Source organism: Natrix helvetica (genome assembly GCF_964273705.1).
Source record: "Natrix helvetica genome assembly, chromosome: 1".
Lineage (NCBI taxonomy): Eukaryota > Metazoa > Chordata > Lepidosauria > Squamata > Natricidae > Natrix > Natrix helvetica.
The window spans coordinates 30,005,363-30,028,182 of record NC_138548.1 but is presented as its reverse complement, the minus strand read 5'-3'; the positions used below and the strand labels follow the sequence as shown (position 1 = coordinate 30,028,182).

At 42.9% G+C, this 22,820-nt stretch overlaps 1 protein-coding gene across 7 annotated transcripts in view; it reads right to left on the bottom strand.

Annotated features, from left to right (window-relative positions):
* The window catches only part of SLC35F4 (solute carrier family 35 member F4), a 185,415-nt gene that overhangs the window by 20,670 nt on the left and 141,925 nt on the right, over positions 1 to 22,820 (bottom strand). For 6 of the 7 annotated variants that reach the window (XM_081933901.1, XM_081933904.1, XM_081933902.1 and 3 more), the window contains one exon: positions 2,354 to 2,651. The exons of the other annotated variant lie outside the window; for it this stretch is intronic. In XM_081933901.1, the coding sequence (XP_081790027.1) occupies positions 2,354 to 2,651 (298 nt within the window). The remainder of the gene's footprint in view (positions 1 to 2,353; positions 2,652 to 22,820) is intronic. 7 annotated transcript variants of the gene reach the window in all.

Below are 22,820 nucleotides of genomic sequence, written 5' to 3'. Positions count from 1 at the left end.
ATGGTCACATTATCACCATTTGCAACCTTTCCAGCTGGCTTCTGACAAGCAAAGTCAATGGAGGAAGCTGGATTCACTTAACAACTGCAGTGACTTCTTTAACAACCATGCCAAACATGGACATAAAATCAGATGTGGCTCACTTAACCATCTTGCTTAGCAATGGAAATTCTGGTCCCAATTCTGGTGCTAAGTCAAGGACTTCTTGCATAGTTGGGTATCCTGCTGTTTGTCGTCCCGAACATACATATTGTTCTGGCATTCTGAAAAGAAGGCTGGGAAACTGATTTGAAAAAAATGCTGGGCTAAGGAAATAGGCACTTCCAATAGGAAGGAAGTGAGGAGTATGGCTACTCTTGAGAAAGAGAGAAATGAGCAGGTGAACCAAGATGGATTTTGGCTTTTAAAGGTTTGTCTATTCAACAGTGGCCCAAGGCATCACCATTAAAAGCTTGCCTGTGCCAGCGTGGTCTGGGAGAATATTGATAAGAAAATAGACTTCGTGGAATCCTATCCAGACAGGGTAGTGATTGTGGCAGCCTATTTGGAGTGGAGTGGAGCTCTTATGATATGGGATCAGGCTCAAGGGAAACATCTAGGACTGAGTTTCTCAATCTTGGCAACCTAAGGAAGTGTGGGTTTCCTCCCAAAATTTGCTAGCTGGGGAATTATGGGAGTTGAAGTCAGAAGTTGCCAAGGTTGAGAAGCATTAATCCAGGATAATATCTCCCTAGCTTGAGAATTTGTCATTCAATTTCCCACTCAAAATACAGCTGTTGATGATAATTTGCTCTGAATGGGAAAAAAAACAGCAAGCAATTGATCCCTCTTAGCTGATTCCCTACTTAATCCTAGTTAAAATATTTCATGGAATTTATTATTAGTTGTAAAAAATTAAATTCAGCATTCCTAAGTAGTATTAAGTAGCTACAATCCTTCAAAGTACCTGATGAAGATTAATATCTTTGTCATCTGCTACTTGTATACAAGAACACCAGTCCCTGGACTAGAGAGCTTCTGCTTGCAAGTGTTATTTTATCACTGAACAATGATTCCCCTCTTCCTTCAGAGCTTTGGTTTCCAGATGCCAGAATAAGAAAAAGGCTAAAACTTGCAGTCTGTCAGACTGGCCAGAACCTAAACCTCTAAATAGAAATGATCCTTGGCTCCGTTTGTTGAGAAAAATATAGTTTATTAGAAATCAAGTGTATTGCAGTATTGGAAAGCCAGAACTGAGAATTACGTGCCAAAAGTTCTACTTTTCCCTCCCTTAACTATCTCTCATTGACCATCAATCAGGTTCAGTCAAGATGTTTTCATGATGGTCAGTCCAAGCGCATTTTGGTATGTGGCTCTCTCCTTTTTCCAGCTGGGTCACCTTGAGGCAGCATCTCAAGGAGATGCAGGACTTACTTTCATTTCCCCCTTCATTCCCCTTCTCCACAGTTTATGACAGGCTCTCACTGCATAGCAGCAAAGCACAAGCAAGCACAAAGTGGCAGCTGACATAGTCTCTACTGTACATACGAACATATTTTTTTTCCAAAAAAGTAATAATAAATGTGTGGATTCATCAAATAATATAAATTATCTGAACATCTAGATTTTGGACTTCCTTTTGGATTCCTAGTCTAGTTTTTGTAACATTTTATTTCATGGAGAGTTCTGAAAAATTCTCTCAGCCAGCCATGTTGTCAGGCCTGTAGTTATGTTCTTTTTAGGATCTTTGGCCTGCCACACTTTCTTATAATTTTCTATGCTGTTCATTAGTGTAGTAGTTGGGAGGGGGGAATAGAAAGGAGTAGGATTGTGGAATGTATTGTTGACATTCTTTTATAGAAACCAAGGTCATCTTTTGTCTCCGCACCTCGACACCTGACCGGAAGCAGAGGGGTGTAGATGCCAGCGTGGAAGATAATGATTGGAACATGTGATGGATTATGGGGTGTGGGGATAGATCATGAACTTTCAACTGGGTGGAATTCCAGGATGTAAATCAGTGTTGGAATGCCATAGATGTGCTAACTTGCCTGTACGAATAAATTGGACCTTTAAGGATAACTTTGCCTTGGACAATGATTTAATTCTGCATGGAATTTAGAATGCTAACACATGTATTGAGGTTCTTAAATACATTCCAAAAAATAAAATAAAAAGAATTTATTAGATATGTACAAGAAAGAAAAAAATGAGAATACTTTTTGAAGAACGGTTGAAGAACTTGAACAAGTTGACATGGCTACAAAACTTTTCCCCAATTGCTTTTTCCCCCTTGAATGAAAAAAAGATGTTAAAATCTCTTAAGTGACAAGACTGAAGTCTAACCAAATAGGAAAGGCTGCTAGAAACCTACCTGAATTTTTTGATTGGAGACTGCTTTTCCTGGGCAGTTGCAAAATGTCCAGAGTAATAAATGGGAAAAAACATAATATTCCAATTTGTAGAAAACCAAGTCATGAAAAATGGATAATCAAAGTTCTTGTATGTGATTTTGACAATCTGTGTTGTTCCAATCCAAGAGGATGAGACTGACAAAATAATTAGAAATCCCCAGAGGATCTTGAGAAATGTAGATGTACAAGACTCACAGCGGGTCTGTGCGTGGCTCTCCTGGCTGATGTTTTCAGCTTGAGTTTGTGTCCCTTCTTCTCCTACAAACAGAGGCAATGAAGATAATTAAAGAAATGAAGGCTACATTGGAGACCAGTGCATTGTCCTGGTTAATGAAAAAGGAGGAATCACAAGAAACCGTAACATTTCAAAGTACTGTTAACATCCAGACAAAATGTATGGTTTGTATTGCCAGAAACAGTGGCTTCTGTTTGCATGAGTTTGGGAAGCTTCTGTTTCAGCACAACTGGAAGATGTCAAGATGAGAAATGCTGGCCAAGATTTCAAGAAGAGAAGGAATTAGGAGGAGGAGGAGCCAACATCGCAACAATACGGACGTGTGGTCTCGATGCTCCGAGACCGCTACCGATACTTTTGCCGCTGGGTGGTCCAATCAGACCTAAACCATCCCGTAGAGATGGTGAACAGGAAGAATACATCTTGCTGATTTCAGAGACACTGCAAAGTCCCTGATCGATCCAAGAGAAGTTCTTCAAGCCGGCGACAAAAAGTCCAGCTCCAGGCTGATGAAGTTGGGACAGCTCCGGAACAGAAGGGAAACAGAAAGAGAAAGAGTGTCCATCTGGTGAGGAAAATTTATTGTTTTGGAAAAGACTGCCCACCCCCCCCCCATTTTTTTTTAAAGTTAAATTAAATCCAAAAGCAGAAGAAAATAAGTGGCGAAATTAACCTATATTGGATTGATTTCAATAGTGTGTTTAATTTTACTTGTGGATTGAAGTGCTCGCAAGTTTTTTTTAAAGAGAACGGATCAGTTTTTCTTCTTCTATTTTTTTATTTTTTAACCTATGGATTAAAGTCTTCTTATTATTTCAACAAGGACTTTTATTACTTGCTATTAATTCTATTTGATAACTCTGTTTCTTTTAAGTTTGAAATAACATTAGAGAGTGGGAAGCAATACTGCCACTTGGAGGCTAGAGGCTTGAGTTTTTGAAACAATGCACTTTCCCTTTTCCTTTTGATCTCACTGACTTTGTATCTCGAGGCTTGGCAACTTGTTTATAGAAAGGGATAAGAAGCAAGGGCACGAATTGTTTTTACAGGTGCACTTTGAACTTGTGTTTAATCTAATTTAATATAAGAAGCCTTGAAAGCCAGAGTGGCCATATCTACTAGCTTGTCAAAATGGCACAACAAAAGAAACAATAACTTTGCAAAACATCTTGGCTGGATTTCAAAATTTATTAGAAATAACAGAGAGAATTGAGAAGAAGATGGAAAAAATAGAGTTTATAACAGCAAATATGATGGGGTCAGAGTCCCAAAAATTGAAGGGGAAAATGATTATAAAGACAAGACAACTGATTACTTTACCAGTGGAGTGAACATGGTCGGAAGTGGGAAAAGAGGAGTATGGAAAAGGGAATTAGATCGACAGGAAAAATGATGGATTTAAGGAGAGAGAACTTCTCAGAAGCAAGATTGATCACCAAAATTAACTTGATTAAAATAGCAGATGGAGGGTGTCAAGATTACTTAAGTGATGCTACAAGCCACAAGCTGCAGAGAGAAGTCCACAAAAATTTTTATTAAGGAAATAAATAGAAGATCAATTCCACAAATGACAAAAGAAATAACACTGTATTATTACTGGAAGGATACAGGCTGATATATGAAAAATGATAATAAAAATTAGTTAATTTTAGTAATTAGTGATTAGTAATTTAGTAATTTCTAGAGTGCTATGTTAAATAAATAATTGATAAGATAATAAGGTACATACATGTATTGGCTTGATGAGAGGAAATTTGATATAAATAGCAAATGAATTTTTGTTAATAAATAATACCTATAACAATAACAATGAAATGACAAGAGATAAATTATAAACAGTGATTTGGAAAGGAGGATCAGAAACCTTGTTATCAAACATAATTAATTTTTACTTAGAACATGCTATAAAGGGGTAATGTTATTAGATGATATTAGAAATAATTAATGAAATGCTACTATGTGCTTGTGTTTTTTAATTTTGGACTATTTCATGTAAAAGGATGTTAAAACAACCACAGTCAAATGAGAAGCGTGGTATGTTGATAGTAAGATATATAAAGATTTTTGATTTAAAATACATAATGTGATTTGAATTATAAGCAATGATTGTGGAAGAGATGCATGAAAGTTATTTGTAACCAATCGATACACCTCTACAATATGATTAGTGATTAGTAATTTAGTAATCTTTAGAGTGATATGTTAAATAAATAATTGATAATGATAACAAGGTACACACCTTGTTGGTTTGAAGAGAGGAAACCTGACATAATTAGTGAATGAATTTCTATTAATAAATAACAATTATAATAATAACAATGAAATGACAAGGGATATACTTAACAATATATATATATATATATATGTATGTATGTATGTATGTATGTATGTATGTATGTATATGTATATGTATATGTATATGTATATGTATATATATATATATATATATATATATATATATATATATATATATATATATATATATATATATATATATATATATATATGTATATGTACTGGCTCAATAAAAGGTATTGGGATACAAATAGTAAACAGCGACTTGGAAAAGAGGATTAGAAATTTTGTTATCAATCATAATTAATTTTTATTTAGAACATGTTATAAAGGTGTAATGTTATTGGATGATATTAGAAATAATTAATGAAATGTCATTATGTGGTTGTGTTTTTCAATTTTGGATTATTTTAAGCAAAAGGACGTTAAAACAAGTATAGTCAAATGAGAATTGTGGGATGTTGATAGTAAGATATATAAAGATTTTTGATTTAAAATATACAATGTGATATGAATTATAAGTAATGACTGTGGAAGAGATGCACGAAAGTTATTTGTAACCGGTCAACACACTTCTACAATATGTAACGAAATATGATTTTATTTTATTTTTTTGTGTTGTGTGTGTCTGTTTAACCAAAAATAAAAATAAATATTAAAAAAAAAGAAGAGAAGGAATTAGGTGGTCTTGTGAATGTTGATAGACTAGAAGAACATCATATCACAGTTATGGGATTTTCACATCACTAGTATCTGAGCAGCCTTCATACAAGTTTTCTATATTATGCACAAAATGGGGACAGAATTGATATGAATCTTTCTTGGGGTGGAGGGGGAGAACTTCATACCTTGAATGCATCTTTTTGATATCACAGTTTGCAGCAACAATTTCTCTTCTCTGCTCCCCTCTATGAAGTCAATTCTTATATTTAGTGGGCCCTTAAATAAGACACCCTATGCTGATGTCTATCGTTCCTGAATAAGAGCTGTAGTGGCACAGTTGTTAGAATGCAGTATTGTAGGCTAATTCTGCCAATTGCCAGCAGTTCGATTCTAACTGGCTCAGGTTTGACTCACCTTACCATTCTTCCAAGGTGGATAAACTTGCCATACTCAGCATCTCACACTGGGTTGCCTGTTTAATAATACTCTTCCTTACAATTACAAAAAGGATACTGCATGACAAGTAGAAGCAAAGAAGGGAATAGCAAACCAAGGAGAAAGGTCAGTAGCTGCTGAGGTTATTCCAATTGTTAAGAAGATATAGTACATGGGTCCTCAAAGTATGGCCTGTGGGCCGCTGAAGCCATTAAACCGGCCCACGCAGGACCACATTGCCCCGCCCACTCTTTGGCTGGGCGCAGGACTTACCTTTGGGAGCCAAGCAAGCTGGAGCTGAAAGGCAAGGCCAACAATTTTTGCCTGTTTTTGGCCCGCAGAATGCTTCTGGAGGTGGGGGGATGAAAATGGGGCACACAGATGCCCCAGGAGATTAAGAAATGGGCAAAAACAGCCCATTTTAGCAAAAAAAAAAACTTAGCCGTTTTTGCATGGTTTTGGCCTGCAGAATGCTTCTGGAGGTGGGGGGTTGAAAAATGGGGTGCACAGACACCCCAGGAGATCAAAATCAGTAAAAATGGCCCATTTTTCACCTCCCCTGTCTCCAGAAGATAAAAAGAAGGGGGAGAAAGAGACAGAAAGAGAGAGAGAAAGAGGGTGAGACAGAGAAAGAAAGAGAGAAAGAGGGAGGAGAGAGAAAGAGAGAGGGAGAGAGAAAAAGAAAAAGAGAGAGAGGGAGAAAGAAAGAGAATGAGAGAGGTGGAGAGAGGGGGGAGAAAGAGAGAGAGAGAAAAGGAGAGAGGGGGAACAGAAAGAGAGAGAGAAAGAGAGAAAGAAAGAAAAAGAGAGAGAGAGAGAAAGAAGAAAGAAAGAGAGTGAAGGGGACAGAGAGAGACAGAGAAAGAGAGAGACAGAGAGGGCAAGAGAGAGAAAGAGAGAAAGGGAGAGGGAGAAAGAAAGAAAGAGGGGGGACAGAAAGAGAGAGAGAGAGAGAGAGAGAAAGAGAGGGAGGGATGGATATATATATATATATCCATCCATCCCTCTTTCTTTCTCCCCGTCCCCCTCTCTTTTTCTTTCTCTCTCTCTCTCTCTCTCTCTTTTTATATATATATATATATATATATATATATATATGTATGTATGTATGTATGTATGTATGTATGTATGTATGTATGTATTTGTGTTACAACCCCTGGTATGCCCTTTATTTATTTATGTATTTGTGCTGATAAATATATATATATAACACCAAAAGAGCAACTTGCCAACAAAAGCAAATAAAAAAACCCCAGGAGCAAAACAAATTAAAGTTTAATTTGTGTGCATTGTTCAATGGACTGTTAAATTGGCCATGCCCCTAGTCACATGACCTAGCCACACCCAGCCAGCCCATCCGGCTCCCCAACATTATGAGGGACTGTGAATTCCCCCCCCCTTTTAAAAAGTTTTTAAAAGTTTGAGGACCCCTGGTATAGTAGGACAGTCTCAGCTTCAGATGGACTGGATGTGGCCATGCTAGCCCTGAATGCTAAAAGTTGCGATTCCAATATTTCTAGAGGATACTAGGCTGGGGATGACTATTTTACATACTCAGCTAATTTTTTTTGCAGAGTATATCAACTGTAGCAAATTAAAAGAATTAGCAAAATAGAACTTTCTATTGCAATAGATGGAGAATCATATCATATCATGAAGCACAACAAAGCAGATGCTTTTGTTGAGGGACCAGAAGAAGAAGCAAAGTGGGCCAAGATCCCATTGGTCGATCATGCAACCACTGCCCAAAGCAGCCACTTCTCTTGGACGGTTGGCCTCCCAGTTGGCTATCCAGTATCTGCTGCTCTAAAGAGATTCTCAAAGTAGAGAATTGTGAATGGGTAGCAGTTTCCTTGGACAAGAAGTGTTATCCCCCAACATCAGGTGATGCCACTTCAGAGGAATGTATATGGCTAAGGAGACCAGATGGCTGGGGAGGGATGCTAGAGGGGGAATACATGGGCAACTGATAGGAATTAGATCTTTCCACTAGTTAGATCTTTCCACTGAGTTAGAACTTTCCACTATGATGTAAAGCCCTTGTGCCAGATAATCAATTGTAGCCATGGAAACCAGCCCTTTAATGACCAGTATAATTTATAAAGTGAAGGAGCTGCTCACCATTTCTTGCATGTTGAGATCTACCTGCAAAAGCATCACCTGAACAGGGCTTAGAGCTTCTGGAAATCACCTATACTATTATTATTATGTGGCTAATCTTTGGTGAGATTCACAGCTTTTGGGCCTGTTAGTAGCTCAACAGCTCGAGTCCTAACTAAGGACCTAGGAAATGTTAAGGTAATGTCAGAGGATATAAGCTGTTCCAAGTAGGGTGGTTTTTTGTAGAGTCAGAATGTTCAAGTCCAATAAATTTAGAATTCCCAAATAGTGAGGTAGCCTTTTAGGTATTGCTCCAAGGGCTCCAATTACAATCGAGACAATATTCAATTTCTTTTTCCACAGTCGCTCAATTTCAATTTGCAAGTCCCGGTACTTTGTGATTTTTTTCTTGCTGTTTATCTTCAGTTCGTGCATCACCAGGTATTGCAATGTCAACCAACCATATTTTTTTCTTTTCAACTATTGTTACGTCAGGTGTGTTGTAGGCCAAGTGCCGGTCAGTCACTCTGAATTCTGAAGTCCCACAAGATCTTGACTTTTTCATTCTCTAAAACCTTCTCAACCCGATGGTCCCAGTGGTTCTTGCTGTACTCAAATCCAAACTTTTGGCACAATTTCCAGTGAATAATCTTAGCAACACGATCATGGCATTGTAGTCAGTTTGTGAAATTTTGCTGCACCCACTGATCAAGTGGTCGACTGTCTCATTGTTCTCATTACAGAAGCGACATTTGCTGTTAGTGGTAACATGTTTAATTTTTGCCTTCATGCTCTTTGTGGCTAAGACTTGTTCTTGAGCTGTCAAAATAAAGCCTTCTGTTTCTTTTTTCAGTACTCCTGAACTTAACCAGTTCCAAGTTAGTATTTTGTCAGCTTTGCCTTCAATACTTTTCTTGCTGGCTCAGACTGATAGTAAGATTGCATAATAGAGATGTTTTCTTCCCTAGTCCATTATATAGTTGTTATTATTATTATATACTTTATTCATTAAACATGAAACTCAGCCAACTGAACATTGAAAAATGCATTACAAATACCAGTGACTGGTGCTAATGGTTGATACGGTTTGCTGCCAGCATCCTAGGTATAAACCAAGTACCTTCTTAAAATATAAGATGTTCCAAGTAGCACAGTTTTTTGCAGTTCCGCTGGCCTTATTGCAGGAAGCTGCAATTTGTTGATGTATTTTATACAATTCTTGGACATGGTGCCAAGTGCCCCGATGACAATGGGTATCACTGTTACATGCTTCATCCATAGCCATGTAGTTTTGATGGCCAGATCGCGATATTTCATTATTTTTTCTAATTCTTTTTCTTCAATTCTGGCATTTCCAGGAACAGCGATATCAATAAACTGTACATTTTGGCCATCTACAACCATGATATCTGATGTGTTGTGTTCCAAATGAAGATCCGTTTGTATTCGAAAGTTCCACAAGATCTTCACCTTCTCATTTTCGATAACTTTTTCCACTTTATGTTCCCATGACTTTCTGGATACAGCTAAACCATATTTTTTACATAATGACCAGTGGATTAATTTAGCACCTTGGTCATGTCTAGCTTTGTAATCAGTTTGTACGATTTTGCTGCATTCACATATTAAACGTGAAACAGTTTCGACTTTGTTATTGCAAAGTCAGCAGTTTGGGCTGTCTGTGGATTTTTGTATCTTCGCTTTCATGGCATTAGTTTGTAGTGCTTGTTCTTGAGCAGCCAGTATTAAATCTTCCATTTCTTTCTTGATAGTTCCCATCTTAAGCCCTGTCCATGTCAAGTTGTCATCACATTTTCCTTCAATGTTTTTCAAGTGCTGTCCATGCAAAGCTTTGGTTTTCCATCTATTTAATCTGTCATTCAGTTGTTTTTTCCTTATATTCTGCCTTTGTTTCTGTTGTTTTTATGCTGTTCTCCATTTTCACAGCCTGCAGCAATTTTTCTGCACTTTGGTTCACATAATCATTCAAACTTCATTTTTCTTCTTATACAGTTTAATGGATTTGCCATAGCCCCCTGCCCCCTATTTCTCTTGGCAGGTACAACCTGTTGATGTCATTTCGTGGATGTAAAGCGTGGTACGTATTCAAAAGTTTGTTTGTTTTCCAGTCCAAGTTTTCCAGTTCAGCCAGAGTCCAGTTGATGATTCCAGCTGAGTAGCGTATCACTGTAACTGCCCATGTATTAATGGCTTTAATTATGTTTCCAGCATTCAGCTTTGATTTTAATATTTTGTGGACTCTCCTGGTGTATTCCTTTTGCATTGACTCTTTGACTTTTCCATTCAAGATGTTATCTGCTTCCAATATGCCTAGGTACTTGTAACCATCATCCTTTGCTAATGCTTTCACTCTATTTCCATTTCCCTGTTCTATTCCTTCTGTTTTTTCCATTTTCCCTTGCCGCATGGATAATATAGCACATTTTTCAAGTCCAAAGTTCATTTTGATGTCACTGTTGAACAGTTGAACTGTGTTGAGTATTGATTTAAATTCAGTGGGGCTTTTCGCATACATTTTTAAGTCATCCATGTATAGTAGATTGTTTATCTCGCCATGTCGGCTTGAGATTTGGTATCTCAGTTTTGTGTTTCGTAGGATTATTGTCAGTGGAATTAATGCAATGTTGAACAGTAATGGTGAAAGTGAATCCCCTTGGAAGATTCCTCATCTGATGTTGACTTCACCAATGTTCTCCCCATTTGTTGTTAGAACTGTTTTCCATTTTTGCATATTTGCTTTCAAAAATGTACAGATATTTTTGCTGATTCCAAAACTTTTCAGACAGGTGTTAATCCAGTTGTGGGGTGATGAGTCAAATGTCTTCTTGTAATCAATCCACACCATATTTAAATTTGTTTTTCTTTGTTTTACATTTTTAGTATCATTTTGTCTATGAACAGCTGATCTTTTGTTCCTCTTGATTTTTTATAATTTCCTTTTTGTTCTACTGGATACAGACTGTTTTCCATCAGATGATTGAATACTGAATTTGCCAGTATCCTTGTAAAAAGTTTGAACGTTGTTGGCAGACAAGTAATTGGGCGATAATTGCTTGGTTCTGTGCCTTTTTTTGGATCTTTCATTATCAAGTATGTTCAGCCAGCTGTTGCTTGTTGCATTTTGAAACATTTGATCAAATTGAGTGGCCATGCAATGATGGAGGCTGGCCAGGTGTTTTAGCCAGTATCCATGCAGTTCATCCAGGCCAAGTGCACTCCAGTTCTCGACCTTCTTTGCTTGTTTTGCCACCATGTCAATTTTTATTTCAATATTTTCCATCTTGTTTTGTGTTGTTTGTTGTTGAATAACTTTGATCCAGGAGGCAGTGTTGTTGTGTTCCACTGGGTTCTCCCACAGTTCTTTCCAAAAGTTCAAAGTTTTTTTTTAGATGGGTGAATATTAGTTTGGATTATTATTATTATTATTATTATTATTATTATTATTATTATTATTATTATTATTATTATTATTATTATTATTATTATTACTACTACTACTACTACTACTACTACTACTACTACTACTACTACCACTACTACCACTACTGTGACAACCTTTCTAGGTAAATTGTTCTCTCCAACCATGACGATATGCAACTAACGGACTCTTACTGAAAGCCAAAAGTATTAGAGATTGCTACAAATAGATTAATTAGGAACAATTCAACTACAAAGGAATTTTGTATCTGTAAACCTTGTATAAACAGTAGAATAGCAATCCCATTAAATCCCGCAGGAGAGGCATGCTCTAGGTCAGTGTTTCTCAAACTTGGCGACTTTAAGTCCTGTGGACTTCAACTCCCAGAATCCCCCAGCCAGCATAGCTGGCTGGGGAATTCTGGGAGTTGAAGTCCACAGGACTTAAAGTCGCCAAGTTTGAGAAACACTGCTCTAGGTCCCATCTGCAAGATAATGACATTGGCAGGACCCAGGAGGAGGGGCTTTTCTGCCTTGGCACCTGCCCTTTGTTACATCACCCTTTCCGAGATCAGAGTTGCCCCAACACTACTGGCCTTCTCCAAATCATTAAAAACTTGGCTTTGTCATAAGCTTAGAGCTCTGTTATTGTGTTGAGCCCATTTCTTGGCTATATTAAATGTGACATGCTGAGAGTGTTCCTGGCTGCTATTTTTATGTTATTTGTGTTTTTAATTTTGTTTTTGTCCTCTCGGCTGCCCAGAGTCATACTTATGCGATGAGCAGCCATATACATTTAATAAATAAATAATTGACTGGTACATGGAGAAAGGGGAAGATTTCTTCCATCAGAAAAACTTGGGTGCCAGCAAACACTGAAATTTAGATTAATTTCCTTCTCATAGCTCATGACAAATTATTTGCTTTCTGATCATTCCACAAAGCAAAAGATTAATTTACCAGACATTACTTTTTTAAAATTAAAATACTATTTTCACGGGGACTCTCCTCTTTATCTGGTTCTGAGCTATCCCAAATATGGGAAACAAAATTCCATTTCCCAGCTGTTTGACTTCCGTTAGGCTGAAAACTTATTAAGGTCTTTATAATACAATACAATAGTAGAGTTGGAAGGGACCTTGGAGGTCTTCTAGTCCAACCCCCTGCCTAGGCAGGAAACCCTATACCGTTTCAGACAAATAGCTATCCAACATCTTCTTAAAGACTTCCAGTGTTGGGGCATTCACAACTTCTGGAGGCAAGCTGTTCCACTGATTAATTGTTCTCACTGTCAGGAAATTTATCCTCAGTTCTAAGTTGCTTCTCTCCTTGATTAGTTTCCACCCATTGCTTCTTGTTCTACCCTCAGGTGCTTTGGAGAATAGTTTGACTCCCTCTTCTTTGTGGCAACCTCTGAGATATTGGAATAATGCTATCATGTCTCCCCTAGTCCTTCTTTCTCTTAAGCTAAACATACCCAGTTCCTGCAACCGTTCTTCATATGTTTTAGTCTCCAGTCCCCTAATCATCTTTGTTGCTCTTCTCTGCACTCTTTCTAGAGTCTCCACATCTTTTTTACATCGTGGCGACCAGAACTGAATGCAGTATTCCAAGTGTGGCCTTACCAAGGCATTATAAAGTGGTATTAACACTTCACGTGATCTTGATTCTATCCCTCTGTTGATGCAGCCTAGAACTGTGTTGGCTTTTTTGGCAGCTGCTGCACACTGCTGGCTCATATTTAAATGGTTGTCCACTAGGACTCCAAGATCCCTTTCACAGTTACTACTACTGAGTAAGGTATCACCTATACTGTACCTGTGCATTCCGTTTTTGTTGCCTAAATGTAGAACCTTACTCTTTTCACCATTGAATTTCATTTTATTAGATAGTGCCCAATGTTCAAGTTTGTCAAGATCCTTCTGTATCTTAAGCCTATCTTCTGGAGTGTTGGCTATTCCTGCCAGCTTGGTATCATCTGCAAATTTGATGAGTTCCCCATTTATTCCCTCATCCAAATCATTGATGAAGATGTTGAAGAGTACTGGGCCTAAAACAGAGCCTTGGGGTACTCCACTGCATACTTCCCTCCATGTAGATGCAGTTCCATTGAGAACTACACGTTGAGTGCGGTTGGTCAGCCAGTTACCAATCCATCTGGTGGTGATGCTGTCTAACCCACATTCTTCTACTTTATCTAGTAGTAGGTTATGGTCTACCTTATCAAAAGCCTTACTGAAGTCCAAGTAAACTATATCAACGGCATTCCTTTATGATCTCTCTATTTTTAGAGCATTGCTTTTCTTTTTCCCTATCTTCCTTGACTAATCGGATTTGTTTTGTTATCTTGATCATCAACTTCTTCACTCCAGTCTAATGAATTCATGGTTCTGTGCATGCACAAAAAATTCCTAAACAGCTACTTGACTAGCTAACATTAAAAGAATGAGAAACGATTTAGTTTTCTACAATTGTTAAGTTTTTGATTAGGATTGGTAGCAATAATTAGTTTACAAAGGAACATTTCAAAACATGAATGTTTTTTCCAGTGAAACCAGTCTATCAGGGTAACCTGGTGTACCCAATTATGGGATGGATCATTCTGCTTCCTCTTTTACCTTTTAGCCCCAATCCAGGTGCCTTCACACGCAGTTGCTTTCGCAACAAACTATGTTTGTGTTGAATTTATCAACAAAGAAATAAAGGGAGACTACTATAGATCTATTTAGATCTATCTAGCGATACCCTTAACCTCTAAGTAGCTTGAAATAGATCTATATTAGTCTCCCTTTATTTCTTTGTCAGCAACCATAGATTCAACACAAAAATAGTTTGTCACAAAAGTGACTGCCTCAAAGACTCCTGGATTGGGCTGAAAGGTGAAAGTGGAAGCAGTATGATCCATCCCATAACTGGGTAGACCAGGTTGCCCTGATAGACCAGTCTCACCAGAAAAAACACTTAATCTCTCTCCTGGTATAGCCGACAAAGCGAGGAGAGCCCATGGCTTAGAGGTTAATACATCTACCTAATATCCAAGTAGCCTGAGTCTGAATCCCAGAAAGGCTATGGCTAGCTGATGAGAGCTAAATAGCTTGAAATAGATCTATACTAGTCTCCCTTTATTTCTTTGTCAGTAAACTTAAATTCAATTTATGCTTCAACCTTTATGTTTGGGGCTGGTTCCTGCATGCTGCTACTACTTCTATTACAACTACACATACAAATCAACTGTGCAATAAAACCTGCACAGAGAGTGCACTGTTGCACCTTAGAAAGTCAATGGTGCAGGCTTTGTATGCAGAAGATCCAAGGTTCGGGCCCAAGGAAGTCTGCTGAAAAACAATCAAGCAGAAGTGTTGTGGAAATCCACTGTCCATCTATCTGAGATCCTGGAGACTCAATGCCAATCAGAAAAAACAGTAATTGTCAATATGCAGCCCTCTGTTACTGGAAAGCAAAGCAACTTGTTTCTTTTTCAAAATATAAATCTGAATGCAAAATATCATTTGCCTCCCCCCCCCCCAATGATAGAGGGTGCAACCAGAGGTGGAGAGATCTTCGCCCCTTTTGTGTGTGATATCACACACATGCAGATATGGAAGGGGCAGAGTTTGCAACTGGGGAACACTTTCAAGAGTCGCTTTGGGCAGCTTATAAATTAAATAAATACACAAACAAACAAACAATGTTTTTTTGTCAATTTGAAGGAAGCAGCATATCGTTCTAGATATTTCTACATGCAACCATCCTACTAAGCATTCCAGCACTGGCAGATGTTCAATAAATAACATCGATTATTAATTGATTATGTTCCATCAAATCCTTTTCAAATCCTAGTGTCTCGATCAGGGATGTCAAACTGAAGGCCCAGAGGCTGGATGTGGCCCATGGGGTGTTTAGATCTGGCCTGCAGGGCTGCCCTGGGGACAGTGAGGGACTGGCCCATGGTGACTCTGCCAGGCCCTCTCGAGCTCCGTTTTGGCTGACAGAGTGCTTGGGCCACTATAGACGCCCCCAACACGAGTGATGTTGAGTTGGCCATTCCCATTATGGTCACGCCCCACCTCCACCCGCCCCAAGGTCAAACACAACCCTGATGCAGCCCTCAATGAAATTGAGTTTGACACTGCTGGTCTAGATAGACAGATAACACAATGGCTACTACATTGTACCCAAATTCCAGCAATCACACATTTCTACAATTTCTTCATAACAATGCCCATTTCACAATAATATATTCTTATCCAGACCTTGCAACAGTTACAGTGATAATTCTGATGGCCCACTGAATAGCTTTTCAATCTGTATGGGGTATTAATAATTGAAATATATTGATATTTTAATCTATATCATTTGGATATATTATTTTTAATAATATAACTGTATTTATCTTAATACTTTCATTGTAGCATTTTGTAAATCACCCTCATCAGGTTTTTTACTTCTGCAAATTGAAAGAGATGGGGAAAAAGAACGTTGGTCTTACCTGAACGTTTTTTTCAGGAGATGTGGAGGGAGGGGTCACAGAAGGGTTATTACAGCCTGATTGGTCCATTTGACTGAGAGAAAACTTCTTAACCTTCGGCTTCTCCCGTTGGTTCCCAGTTTCCGCGATGTCGTTGCATGCATCTATAACAACAAACAAAGACAAGGGAAAGCCCCCCCGGGGCCACCCGATCCTACACCTCCCGGACCCTGTCTATCTAACTAGGGCGGGAATGTGACCCCTCCCTCCACATCTCCTGAAAAAAACGTTCAGGTAAGACCAAGGTTCTTTTTCCAGTAGAGTGGAGGGAGGGGTCACAGAAGGGACATACCCAAGCTACGTCCCTGGGCGGGTAGACTGGGTCCCAGGTGAAGGATCGGCCACCACCCTCTGGAGGACCCGCCGCCCAAAGGATGCCTCAGCCGAGGCATACGCATCCAAACGGTAGTGCCTAATGAAAGGCGTAGGAGAGGCCCAAGTGGCCACCCTGCAAATATCCTCAAAGGGTGCTCTGGTAGCCCAGGCCGCAGTGGTAGCGGCACTGCGGGTGGAGTGGGCAGTGATACCTGACGGGGGAGGTTTCCCGGAAGCACTGTAGGCCTCAACTATGGCCAACCTAATCCATCTCCCGATAGTGGAAGAGGACACCTTACGTCCCAACGAGCCCGGCTGAAAAGAGACGAACAACGCCTCGGTCCTCCTAACGCCCTCCGTCCGTTTCAGGTATATGCGGACGGCGCGGCGGATGTCCAGCCTGTGCCACACGAACTCCTGCTCCCTTGCTGGATTGGGACAAAAATTTGGAAGCACAATCTCTTGGGCCCTGTGAAATTGAGAATTCACCTTCGGAATAAACGAAGGATCCAAACGCAGGACCACCCTGTCCTGGTGGATTATACACAGATCACTGCGAGAAGAAAGAGCCCCCAATTCTGAAATGCGCCTGGCTGATGTAATGGCCACTAAAAACACCACTTTAAGGGTGAGAAGGCGCATGTGCACCGTCCTAAGAGGTTCGAAGGGAGAGCCTGTCAGAGCCTTGAGGACCAGAGTGAGGTCCCAGGTCGGGAATCTATGAACCGGGGGTGGGCGGATGTTAGCCGCCCCTTTAAGAAAACGCTTAATCAAGGGAGAACGAGAAAGGGTGGGGGAACCCTCCCCCCCCCAGAATGGTGGCCAAAGCCGCCACCTGTCGCCGGAGCGTATTATGCGACAGGCCATCCTCTAACCCCTTCTGAAGGAACTCCAATACGTCTGGGACGGTAGCCCTAGAGGGATCCAACCCCAACGGAATACACCACTTTGCAAACGCCCTCCAAGTGGCATTGTAAATCCTAACCGTAGACGGCCTCCTGGATGCCTCTAAGGTGGCTATAACTCCCGACGATAGTCTCCTCCCCCTCAGGATCCCCCGTTCAATAGCCAGGCGGTCAGATGAAGCCACTGAGGCCCTGGGTGATGCAAAGCCCCTTGACTCAGAACGACCTCCCCTGGGGGAATCCTCCAGGGGTCTGCTACCGACAGCTGGACCAGGTCCGCGAACCATGGTCTCCTCGGCCACTACGGGGCTAACAGGATAACGAGAGCCCTCTCTGTGACTACCTTCCTGATCATACGGGGAACGAGGGGAAGGGGAGGAAAGGCATAAAGGAGGCCCGGGGGCCACCGGCTCCTGAGGGCATCCGCTCCTTCCGCTGACGGAGACTGGAAACGGGTGAAGAAACGCGGCAGCTCGGCGTTGTCGGGGGAGGCGAACAGGTCCACCAGGGGTGTGCCGAATCTGCTGCATATCTTCAGAAACAACTCCGACCCCAGTTGCCACTCGCCGTCGTCTAGAGTCGTGCGGCTCAGCCAATCCGCCTGAAGATTGGACACCCCTGAGATGTGCTCCGCTACTATCGAAGCCAAATGTCTCTCTGCCCACAAGCCCAACGCCTGCGCCTCTCGCCAAAGGGAACGGGAGTGAGTGCCCCCCTGGCGATTGACATGGGCCTTTGTCGCCACATTGTCCGTGAGCAGGAGGACATGGCGCCCCCGCAGGTGATGACGAAAAGTCCTGAGGGCAAGTCTCGCGGCCTTCAGCTCCAGCCAATTGATGTTGTGGCGGAGATCCGAGGCAGACCAATGTCCCTGGGTCATGTCTGAGTCCATCACGGCCCCCCAGCCGAAGAGGCTGGCATCCATCGTCACGGTGACTCTCTCGGGCTCCCAAAAGCAAGCCCCCTGTTGCAGCGCCGGGGACATCCACCACTGAAGAGAGAGCCTCACCTCCGCTGGTAGAGGAACTGGCCGCAAGGAGTTGCTCATCATCCTTCTCTGGACTGGAATCAAGGCCCACTGGAGAGGTCGCAGATGGAGCCGGGCCCAGGGCACAATCCCTATACAAGAGACCATCTTCCCCAGAAGTTGAGACAAGGTCAGGATGGAAACAGACCTTCTTTTTCTTACGGAGGAGACCAGTTGACGTAGGCTGGTCAAGCGGTCTGGGGATAGGCGAACCCTCCCTGACTCGGAGTTTATCACTGTCCCTAAGTGAAGGATCTGTTTGTACGGGGACAGGTGGCTCTTGGGAAAGTTCACTGAAAACCCTAACTCCTGAAGCCAACGGATCGTCAGCCGAAGATCCGACGTGGCTCTGGGGAGGGACTCCGCCTGGACCAGGACGTCGTCCAAGTAGCACTGAAGTCTCACCGGAATGGAACGTAGGTAAGCCGCCAGTGCTGCCAGGACCTTGGTGAACGTCCGCGGCGCTGAGGCCAGACCAAACGGGAGGGCCCGGTACTGGTAATGCCTGCCCTGGTGAGAAAACCTGAGATAGCGCCGGTGAGACTGGAGAATGGGGATGTGGAGGTAGGCCTCTGTCAAGTCTACCGAGGCCATGTAATCCCCCTTCCGAATGCCCTGCAGGATTGATTTCAGGGACGCCATCTTGAACCGCCTGTAGACTAGGTAGCGGTTGAGACGTTTCAGGTTGAGGATCGCCCTCCAACCCCCCGAGGATTTTGGGACTACGAACAGATGTGAGTAGTAGCCCTGACCCCTCTCCGGCCCCGGAACCACCTCCACCGCCCTGATGTCTAGGAGATGGGCGACAGCGAGGTCCATGAGACGACGGCGTCCCGGGTCCCGAGCCGGAGGGAAGACCTTGAAAAAACTCGGGGGTTTGGAGAGGAACTCCAACCTTAGGCCATGGCGAACGGTCGCCCGGACCCAACCGTCTGATGTAATCTGATCCCACTTGTCCGCATACAGCGCCAGGCGGCCTCCGATGTGATGACTCGGGTTCGAGTCATTTCCCCCTGCAAAAGGGACGGCCGCCCCCCCTCGAAAGGGCCACTTGGACTGCGGCTGATACCTAGAACGGTCCTGAAAGTTCTGCCTATTGAACTGCCTGTCCTGCCTGTAAGGTTGGTAACACTGATCCTGATCCCTGTCATAGGATTTGAACTGGGTCCTGCGATAGGGATGACTACGGGACTCCGCCTTCTTGGTGGATGTAGGCATAACCTTCTTTTTATCTTTGTTCTCCACCAAAATCGGGTCTAAGGAGGCCCCGAACAAATTTGGACCTGCAAAGGGGGCGGCCACCAGGTCCCACTTGGCTTTATAGTCCATCTGCCAGTTCCTGAGCCACAGGAGCCGACGGGAGGCCACAGAGGTGGCCAAGGCACTAGAACCAAACCTAACAGCATCTAGGGTCGCATCAGCCGAATACTGACACGCTGCCATAATTTTAGCTAAATCCTGGTGAACCCGCTCATCTTGAATCGGAATGCGATCCTGAAGCTGGCGGAGCCACATGACCGTAGTTCGGTTAAAGTACGAGGCGGCAGCCGCCGCCCGCACCGCCCTTATAATTGTTACGTAAAGTGAGCTCCGCCCTCTTGTCCTCTGGCTTAAGTTTGTCTGCCGCGTCCCCTGAGACCACTGGGGAAGAGGAGACTAGGGCTGCTATGGGCTGATCTATAGCTGGAAGCTGAATAGCCTGCACAAAAGACTTTTCCATGTTGTAGGCGCGACGGTCATTGCTGCCTGGGGGGGAAAAATTAGAAGGACGGGCCCATTGGCTAGTAGCCACCTCTAAGAAAAGAGGAGGAGCAGGAATCTCCTCCTTATTAGTGGCCGTCGCTGAGAACATGACCATGTCTGGATCCGTGGGCGGTGGGATCGTGGGGTCCCCCGTGCCCACCTTGGTGGTCCTCCTAGCCTTTTTGAGTAATGGTTTGAACATGGCCTGGAGGAAAAGGTTGGAAGAACGGGGCGGCTCAGGAGCCGCATCTTCCTCCTCAGAGAACCCCCAATCATCCCTCCGTGCCTCCCCCCTAGAGGAAACCTCACTCATGAGGGAAGGAGAAGAAGCCCTAGATCTGGACCTACTAAAGGGAGTAACTCGACTGCGGTGGTAGGGCCTGTCCCTTTGAGAAATGCCCCTAGAGATGGCTGCAGAAATAAGCCTTTTGAGATTCTCAGGGAGGTGTTCTAAATCCTCCTCATCACCTTCAGTATCATAGTCTGGTGCCACATAGGCCCTGCTGGATCTCCTACCCCTAACGGGACCTGCAGAGGTACCTTCCAACGGGTCCCCCCTATCTGCCTCTCTAGTCCCCAGGGAAACAGAAGGAGAGCGAGGGGCCCCCCGCTGCTGACTCCTATCAGATCTGCATGAGGAAGCAGAGGAAGATGAAGAAGGGCTGAACCCCCTGGCCACAGGTGGGGAAGGGCAGGAAGCTACAGGGCGTGGAGATCTGGATCTAGGCCCAGGATCCCGGGCCTGTCTTTTCTCAGCTCTTTCGATGACCTTCTCTATAGCCCTGGATCGCCTGAGCTCATCCCTTTGCAGAGCTCTGGAAGGTCTGTCCTCTGCCGAAGGCCTAGAAGCCCGAGGCCTAACAGAGGGAGTGGGTTCAGCCTTATCATTGCCTGCCTGAGACGGCGCGGCCTGCTGAGCCTCTGTTCTATCAGCCATCGCCCCACTCACGTGCACCAAATGAATTTTGAAGCCGAAACAGCCCTACAGCTGGTGGGAATCGCCTGCTCCGGGCCTCCGGTAAGACTACAAACTGCACGGCCACGTTGTATCCAGCCTCTCCGTGCTGCAATGCCCAGACACGTGATCCAAAATGGCTGCCGGCTTCTTTGGGTGGTCCCTGGCAAAAGCGCGCCTAAAAATGGCCGCCGACCTCGCCCTTAGCTTCCTCAGCCTGCGGGCGGCCGCTTGCACGCTCGCCGCCCCCAACGGCACCCAGGAAAGACACGGGGGCTCCTAAACACCAGGAGACCTCCAAATTCAAGAAAAAAACGGCCCCGCGCCACCGCCGTGGGCTGTAACCGGCCCCGGACTGCAAGAATTCAAATGTGAAGCCGATCTGTCGCTTTCGCGCTGAAAAGCCCCGGCGCGCTGCAACTTTCTCTTAAGAACATGTGAAGAGCACGTAGGGTCGCCCGGCACGCCCGAGACACCAGGCATCAGTCCGGAGCGACCCTCGAGGCGGGGGAAGGAAGCCAGCGCTCCCCCCTTACTGAGTCTCCCAGCCTTCCGAGGGCAGCAAACAACAGCCCTGCAAGGTAGACCCACTACAAAAAATAATTTTCTAAAGTAATCAAATTAAAAATTCCAAATTTACCAAGATCAATTATCATACACTGACTAACTAGAAAACCATAAACACTTCTACTAGGAACCAAACCTGAGTCTTGGACCGACTGAGAGGAAACTGGGAACCAACGGGAGAAGCCGAAGGTTAAGAAGTTTTCTCTCAGTCAAATGGACCAATCAGGCTGTAATAACCCTTCTGTGACCCCTCCCTCCACTCTACTGGAAAATAATACATTTGCATTTTTTTGTGGCTGCTCTTAGTCAGTCAAAATAAATTCAGAGATTAGCAAAAGAGGAATCATGAGATAAGAGAGTCACAAGGCAAGGGGGGGGGGAATCACATTTCCACAGCTTTCTCTCCAATCATTATGTTTTTTAAGCCAAAGTCAACAACGGGGAAAGCTATATTTGAGGGGGAAATATTTCCTTCTCTGTCATACAGATTCCTGGTGATTTAAGACTGATCTTTCACTAGGATCAAAGAAAAGCCTTCTCCTCCATCCTATTCTTCCTCTTCCCATCATTAGTGTTGTGATGGTAGAATCAAGTTAAGGTTAGTCTGGAGGTAAAGAATAGAATAGAAGAGAAGAGAAGAGAATAAAAGAGAAGAGAATAGCAGAGAACAGAACAGAACAAACTGACCTTGGAGGTCTTCTAGTCCAACCCACTGTTCAGGCAGGAAACCCCATACCATTTCAGACAAATAGTTATCCAATCTCTTCTTAGTTGATCCTGTTTGATTCTAATGTGCCTCTTGCCATAATGATGGTGTGAAATTAATGTTTTATCCTGGAGAGGTTTCATCCTGCTGGATATTCTTTGTGCAACCAATTTGCTACAAACATCTGTGTAAGGCCACATGGTGCACACCACTTTTGCCCATCAGTTCTTCTTGTCTACAAAACCCCAGCATAGAAAACTATGGGCAAAGTAGACAATTCAAGAAACCATTTATTTCGTAGGGCACAGGAAGTTTTGCACCCAAGGCACAAATAGAGTTGTGATACTGAATCAATCAGAGTAGAGCTGGAAGGGATCTTGGGGGTCTTCTAGTCCAACCCCCTGCTCAGACCCTATACCATTTCAGACAACTGGCTGTCCAGTCTCCTCTTTAAAAACTCCAGTGGTGAAGCACCTACAACTTCTGAAAGCAAGCTGTTCCACTGGTTAATTGTT